The 7,672-nt window shown below is 31.2% G+C and overlaps 2 protein-coding genes across 2 annotated transcripts; both read left to right on the top strand.

Annotated features, from left to right (window-relative positions):
- The first annotated feature begins 1,639 nt into the window (after nt 1-1,639).
- LOC131611871 (universal stress protein PHOS32-like) lies at nt 1,640-3,212 on the top strand. The gene is made up of 4 exons (XM_058883711.1): nt 1,640-1,928; nt 2,010-2,119; nt 2,646-2,764; nt 2,899-3,212. The coding sequence occupies exons 1-4, from the start codon at nt 1,754-1,756 to the stop codon at nt 2,996-2,998; spliced, it is 504 nt and encodes a 167-aa protein (XP_058739694.1). The 5' UTR covers nt 1,640-1,753; the 3' UTR covers nt 2,999-3,212.
- Nucleotides 3,213-6,294: 3,082 nt separating this feature from the next.
- LOC131609329 (probable glutathione S-transferase) lies at nt 6,295-7,357 on the top strand. Its single transcript, XM_058881009.1, has 2 exons — nt 6,295-6,618; nt 6,850-7,357. The coding sequence occupies exons 1-2, from the start codon at nt 6,298-6,300 to the stop codon at nt 7,207-7,209; spliced, it is 681 nt and encodes a 226-aa protein (XP_058736992.1). The 5' UTR covers nt 6,295-6,297; the 3' UTR covers nt 7,210-7,357.
- The last annotated feature ends 315 nt before the right edge of the window (nt 7,358-7,672 follow it).

Raw genomic sequence — 7,672 nt, 5'->3', positions numbered from 1 at the left:
TGAAGGCAAGGATCCCCTTGTTTCAACCCCTTTTGGATAATAATATTTTTGATTGGGGAACCATTAACTAACACAACCATGTTGTTAGTAAACATATAAGCGCTGACCCAAGATCTCCACTTATCATTAAAGCTCAACATGTAATCCTGGAAGCTCCACATATCAAAACCATACACTTTCTCAAAATCTACTTTAAAAATAATGCAAACCTTTTGTGTGCATTTAGCCAAGTTAATCACCTCAGTAATAGCCACAACTCCATCAACCAACATTCTCCCTTTTAAAAAGGTTAATTAATTAATTAGAAGATATATGCTTGCTCATCACCAACACTAATAGCCTAAACTTTTGCTACCAACTTATACAAGGATCCAACAAGAGATATATGCGGAAAGTCTCTCAAGGAGTACGAGTTCTTAACCTTAGAAATAAGAGTGACAAAAAAAGAAATAAAGCTACGAAGTAAAGACGCAAAACAATGAAACTCATCTAACAAGATCCTCACATGATTCCTCGGCAGACTCCATAACCTTTTGAAAAAATAAAAATAAAAACCGTCATAATCGAGACTCTTATTTCCATCATACTAGGACACCATGTCGACTTGGTCCTCAAGCAGGACTCGAGATGTCAAGCTACTGGTATTTAAACATAAGATAACCACCAGAGGATTAAAACAATGACTAATATGATAAGAAGGTTCATGCAATAACAAGAAAAGCTAATTTGAGAAGCTTCGACTAAATCTCATTTTGTCAACTAATATAATTTCCTTCCAGATGATTTTACCTAAAATTTTGATGTTGTTTTTGTTGACAAATAAGTGTGAGTTGTGTTGAGAAACAAGTGTGAGTTCTAAGTACCACATTGCTTATAAAAGTGGAGGATGAACACTTTATAAGTAAGAAGAACCATACACCTATCACCTTAGGGTTTTGGGTGAATATGTGGTATCTCTCTCACTTGCTTGGATGAGTCTTTGACCTTTAGGTGAGTGTTTAATCCAATATGAATGATTCTCTCTCATGATAACCCATCAATTTTTGTCATCACCCACATTAGTAAAATATTCAGATGAGATTAATTAGAATACACTGTCAATATGAAACCATTTTATATTGTCATCCAATTAGGATGAATTATTTTGAGACATAATTAGGATGAATTATTTTGAGACATAAATATGAAATTAAAAAATAATTAAACTAGTTCAATAACTACTTCTTCCTTATTTATCTTTTTCTTATGTGTCAAAATAATTCATTCTAATTGGATGACAATGTAAAGTGGTATTACACTAACCGTTTATTCGAATTAATCTTTATTCAGATTATCTTTTTTAATGAAAGAAAGAACTTAATGATAAGTTGCAGTAAATTACTAGGAGAACTGTGACCTTTCAAATATTGGTAAAATTACATGAACAAAAAAAGGATGTATGTTATCTTCAAATGCCGCCATTGGTTTGTTGTTATTGCAAACCAGTAAGAATAAAATTCGATTTAGAATGGCCTTCAGAGTTATGCAAACAACATATTTTGTAAAAACAACTTGGTATTTGGCACATTGAATAAATTATTTTATTACTATTTAAACATAATTAAGCAAATATAAAATATCAATTGTAAAGAAACATACAATATAAGAATATCCTCACTTCAAACTCTTCTTACTACAAGCATTTGCACTAGCAAAGCCTCTAAGATATTCACAAATCATAGAAGAAAAAAACAAGAAGAGGTAATAAGAAAGAATGGTAGAGGATAGAAAAGTTGGGGTGGCAATAGATTTTTCCAAAAACAGCAAAAATGCTTTGAAATGGGCTATTGTAAATATGGCAGATAAAGGTGACACTTTTTACCTCATTCACATCAACTCCAGTTCTTCTGATGAGTCTCGTAACAAGCTGTTTGCAAAAACTGGTTCACGTGAGTACTCTATTTTCGAAATTCATTAGTAATATCCTATTGTAGATTAGATTATTATATTTTATTTTCTTTACTCTGTAGCACTTATTCCGTTGGAAGAGTTGAAGGAGGCAGGAGTTATGAAACAATATGGTGTACAAACTGATGTTGAGGTTATTGATCTGCTTGATATAGCTGCCACGCAGAAACAGGTGTTTTTACTTTCATAATAAAAAATATATATAAAGTTATTGTGTTTTTTATCACAGTTGTGTGAAAGATGAACTAGAACGCATAGCCTCAAATTTTTAATTGTTTCATTGAGTCAATTAGAGTTTCGTAATAAAATTGTCACGGTTAAACCATAAATAAATAAGATTTTTAATTATTTTTACAGTTAAATCTTAGACAGTCTACACAGAAGTTCAAAAAACTGAATGCTTATTGTATTAGGCTTGTCTTCTGCCCGACACACCACATGTCTCAATATCCATATCATAATATCGAAAATTAAAACAAGTGTCTAAAAAACTTTATTATTTTCCTCCGATACTCCTTAAACATATTGCTTGAATCCTGTTTCCAATCTGATAATATCGGTTTTTGTCAGTTAAAGTATATTTAAAATTATTATATTGTGATTTAGATTAGAGTTCCATATCATTTTTTGTTAGAGTCTCTCTAGATACAAAGATTTTTATTTATTTTGTTGATACTTGTGAGATTTTACTTTTGTAGGTGAGCGTTGTTGCAAAATTGTATTGGGGTGATGCAAGACAGAAACTTATGGACTCTATTGAAGATCTTAAGCTAGATGCCCTGGTTTTGGGAAGCAGAGGCCTTAGCACAATCAAAAGGTTCATACTTATTTATGGCTTCATATTTTTAATTTTTTGTTCAATGTTAATATGGATAAAATTAGTATTTTCCTCTTTATTTATTGTGATTTTTTGTCTTTTGGACGTGTTTGTTTCATGGTATAAAAATATAGGATATTACTTGGAAGTGTTAGCAACTTTGTGATGGTTCATTCCCCATGCCCAGTAACTATTGTGAAGGATTATTCAAGCAACAGCAGCAGCAGCGACTAGCTTTTCCAATTGGTATCTTTTTCTTGCAATGTACTTTGGGCTAACAATGGGGTTACTCATCTTATTTGCCCTTAGCTTCTCCAAATAATAATTAAAAATAATAATAATATAATTGGAGTGTTTTTATTAATTTGGCAATGTAAATTAACTACAGTAGACTCCTTACTATTATAATTTTTATATATTTTTATAGGTAAATTTATAATGTTTATAATCCCTCTGTTTTTTTATTATAAGTCATTTTAGAACAATGCAAATTATACAAAAATATGTTTCTCTTTAGAGTAACAATGAATCATTACTATTCAACACAACAAACATGACAATACTATTCACCTGCATAAAAACCAAAATCATAATAGCCAAGCTATAGCCTACAGTACCTATCCTACACCATTTCACCAATCCATTTATATACCTTGATCAACAAACTGTACAGTGTTTATTTCATTATTTCAACAAATGCTTTTATCAAAATGTGCTTGTTGTGCTTAGCTCATGAATTTCACCAAAGTTGAACTATGCTTGTTATTGAAACTAAGACAGACAAAAACTGTGTGGTGTATGGCTTGAGAATTTCAACCCTAATTGAGGTATCCAACTACTCCTCCTGTTAATTCAAGGAAACTGTACATGTACCAAACTTACTTTTAATAACAAGCATGCGCGTGGAAACAACTAATAATGTTTGACAAAACTTGCAACGCAAGGAAGGAATTTTAAGGAAGAAATTCAGAGAAATTAGAGATGGGACTCAAACTCAAGGTATTTTCCCTCAATCATGAAGAGGAGATTTAGAGGAAATGGTATAGTGACCCTGAATACAGAGAACGGTAGTATAAATAGGGATCTTAGTAGCTGGATTCAAGGGTGTTCATTTTGTACCAATCACTCAAAAAATCTCTCAAGTACCAAGTGAAAGAGAAAGAGTTGACATTGAGTATATAAGTGTAACACCATTTGTAATTTACATTGTCTCGATTTTACAAATTCTAGTCATTTACATATAATTTCTTTTTGAGTCTTGTCTTTGATAATTGTCATCGAAGCCTTTTAAGTCTTTTATTCAGATTTTTGTCTTTACATACTTTATTGTCTTTACATTAGTTTTACATTCGAAGTATATGAACTCAGACATAACAATCATAAACTTTTAAACACATGTCCTTAGGATCAATCTAATCGATCCTGCAAGTTACCAAAATACATTTAATAATTTGAAAAACTGACGATTGTTTACTAGAAATCAATGGAAACACTCCGTCAAACACATAACACAAATTAAGTCATTATTATCCACCAAAATTCTCCTCTTAAACAATTGATCTTTAATTGCAATTCTGTTATGAATAGAGCGCCAAAGAAAAAACAGAGTTTTAGAAGGAATTTTTACCTTCCACAAATTATTCAAAGCTTTAACCAATACAGGATTTAGGGGAGGCCCACAAAGTTTGGCCTTGAATCGATCATAACCATGGTTTTAAATTGCGGTTGCGGCTGCGGATGCGGTTGCGGTTGTAGTCACTGCGGTTGCGGCTATTGCGGGTGTTGCGATGCGGAATGCGGTCGTTGCGGTGTGAATTCATATTTATGAATATAAAAAATGATATATTATTATTAATTTTCGATTTCACATATCTTCGATTTCCTCTCTAAATTTTCATATAAATTTCATTAATAATTCGTCACCCTTTTGAATATAACTAATCCTTTTAAAATATATCTTAAATCTACGATATAATTAAAAAAGAAGGTAGACCAAATAATTTTTGCGAGCATTGCATAATCTCTTGCAGCCTGATGCGGTCTGATGCGGCATGATGCGGCCGATGCGGTGTTATGATGCGGCCGATGTGGTGTTATGACGCGGTTTTTATTGTGATTTGCAATAATAATCATAGTTTTAAAAACCGGACCGGACCGGCCGAACCGGGAATCGGCCAGGTAACCGGTCTGGTTCAATAGCTGGATCGGAAATGTCATTGAACCGGTGTGAACCGGTGTAAATCGGTAAAATCGGAAAAACCGGCGGTTTTTGTGAACCGGTGGTTTAAATGCATTTTTCCATTTTTTTATTTTAAAAAATTAAAACAATGTCATTTTGACTATTTTAATTAAAAATATAAATATAAATAAAATAAAATAAATAAAATTAAAAAAAATGGTTGTAGATGCGGTTGATTTTGTTACAGATAATTTTGATATTGAAAAAGGAGATTCCAAACATTGAAATAATTTTTCTTTTATTAAAATTAAATTTAGGAATTATTTTGTTATAAATTATTCAATTAAATTATGTTGCGATTAAAGTTTTATTTATATTTTATAATTATGTACTATTTGATTGTGTGTGACACCCATGTGTAAAATTTAAATTTAAATTATGAACTTGTGAATTTTTTTATAATATGATGTTTTCAAAAAAATTTAAGTACTAGTTATATTTTGTAGGGACTGAATCATCCGGTTCGATAGATTTTATACCTATATAATTTTGTTATGACCGGTCTATTCAACCGAGTTATCCGGTTTAATCCGGTTTAGTCATGTGTTTAGACCAGTGACCCAGTGATTCGACCAATAAACCAGTGACCCAATACCCTTACCGGTTTGATGTCCGGTCCGGTTCTTAAAACACTGATAATAATAGTTAATATTACCTACTCAAATGATTCATTAAAATGATAGAATAACAAGTAGTAAATAACATACTAAAAGAAGAAGAAAATGCATTTGATACTCATTTGATAATGTATCTCACATACAATTCGGAATAAGGGGAATATTCTCTATTCATACAATGAATAGAATTAATTAATTTTACTAAATTACATTGATTCAATTCTATTTTTTTGAAAAAAATATATTTCCAAGAACTAATAAGGGAAAAAATAAATTTTAAATAAATAAGGATATTTGATTAACAGAAATTCTCAAGAGTGTAGATTATTCCATGCATATCTGGAAATAATGATTTTCTTCTTAGCCCAACAACAATTAATTCATTTCATCCATACACATACGGCTGATGTAATGTCTTACACCACTTCTTTCCAAATGCGTTAATGGGGAATAATATAATTATTTACTATTCATTGAATAAAGGTTTTATTTTCAATTTTACACTAATAAAGAAAATAATGCATACTATTTCAATGAAATTATTATAATAAATTTATGAATTATAAAATAATTTGGGAGATGAATTTGATGGAATAGAACCTTCCAAACTCTATAAAACCACACAAGACCTTAGTTAGTTTTCATACATTAAAACAAATTCACTTAATATTGGTGCAATGGCTACAAATCAAGAAGAAGTGACACTTATAGGAGTTGTTGGAAGCCCATTTGTATGTAGAGTACAAATTGCTCTGAAATTGAAGGGAATTGAATACAAATTTGTTCAAGAAGACTTGGCCAACAAAAGTGATCTTCTTCTCAAATACAATCCTGTTCATAAGAAGGTTCCAGTTTTTGTTCACAATGAGAAGCCTATATCAGAATCTCTTGTGATTATTGAATACATTGATGAGACTTGGAAGCAAAATCCCATTTTGCCCTCTGATCCTTACCAAAAAGCTGTGGCTCGATTTTGGGCCAAGGTCATCGATGATAAGGTAAATTTTTTAGATTTTTCGTCGTTGTTGCGTTGTAATATTTGGCATCACCACTGAAATGTTATTGATACAATTGTTTTATTTGTCTAATAAATTTTTTGTTGTGGGTTCAAATTCATAACCTTGTATAATATGATGTCTCAGCATCTATTAATTGAGTTGATTTAACGGGCATTATTGATGCATCTTTAACCTATACAAACTAATAAAGATTGATTTTTAAATGATCAGATTGCGGCGCCTTTTTTTAGAGCTGTTTTTGCTGTTAACGATGAGAAAGCGCGTGAGAAGAATATTGAAGAATCATCTGAGGCTCTTCAGTCTCTTGAGAATGAGCTGAAGGACAAGTTCTTTGGAGGAGAAGAGATTGATTTTGTGGACATTGCTGCTGTTTTCATAGCTTTTTGGATCCCTTTGGTTCAAGAGGTAGCAGGGTTTGAATTGTTCACTGCTGAAAAGTTTCCAAAGCTTTACGATTGGAGCCAAGAATTTCTCAACCATTCAATTGTCATGGAATTTGTGCCTCCAAGAGAACCTCTTTTCGGCTATTTCAAAGCTAAATATGATAGCCTTGTTTCTGCTTCAAAATAGATTCAAAATTTCAAGTTTGTGTACTGTTTTTATTTGTCATTGAGTATTTTCTGTTAGGGTTTCATTTCAATATCATGTTTTGTTTTCTGGAATTTCTCCATTAGATTGAAATTCAATAATGTTTTTGTCATATTTTCATATTTCAATCAATAAAGAAAAGGGTTTGTCTCTATATATACCAAGTGTTCCATAGTTTTTCTCTCAATTGGAGCATGTTTAAATGATAGAATGAATTTTATAGAATCATGAAAGGTATCTTAATTAAACTCTTAACATAGAAAATTGAAATTAATTTTATAGCTTAAGATAAGCTATCGACGGTTCCAGATTGTTTAGATATGTTCTGACATTGTGGACCAGTTTAAAATAATTATGTTGAGTTGCAAAATTAGAGACACTATAATTGAGTTACAACTTCTCTACCCATCACAAAAAGATGGTAGTGTACCTTCCACCAATTAGA

This window comes from Vicia villosa, linkage group LG6 (genome assembly GCF_029867415.1).
Source record: "Vicia villosa cultivar HV-30 ecotype Madison, WI linkage group LG6, Vvil1.0, whole genome shotgun sequence".
NCBI lineage: Eukaryota > Viridiplantae > Streptophyta > Magnoliopsida > Fabales > Fabaceae > Vicia > Vicia villosa.
Note: the sequence above shows the minus strand (reverse complement) of the source record. Positions and strands in the feature narration are given on the sequence as shown.

Excerpts from the sequence above, each read along its gene's own strand:
- LOC131611871 (XM_058883711.1), top strand. The coding sequence starts at position 1,754 with ATGGTAGAGGATAGAAAAGTTGGGGTGGCAATAGATTTTTCCAAAAAC. Across the intron at positions 2,120-2,645 it reads TAGCTGCCACGCAGAAACAG|GTGAGCGTTGTTGCAAAATT; the intron begins GTGTTTTTACTT and ends TTACTTTTGTAG. Across the intron at positions 2,765-2,898 it reads GGCCTTAGCACAATCAAAAG|GATATTACTTGGAAGTGTTA; the intron begins GTTCATACTTAT and ends ATAAAAATATAG.
- LOC131609329 (XM_058881009.1), top strand. The coding sequence starts at position 6,298 with ATGGCTACAAATCAAGAAGAAGTGACACTTATAGGAGTTGTTGGAAGC. Across the intron at positions 6,619-6,849 it reads CCAAGGTCATCGATGATAAG|ATTGCGGCGCCTTTTTTTAG; the intron begins GTAAATTTTTTA and ends TTAAATGATCAG.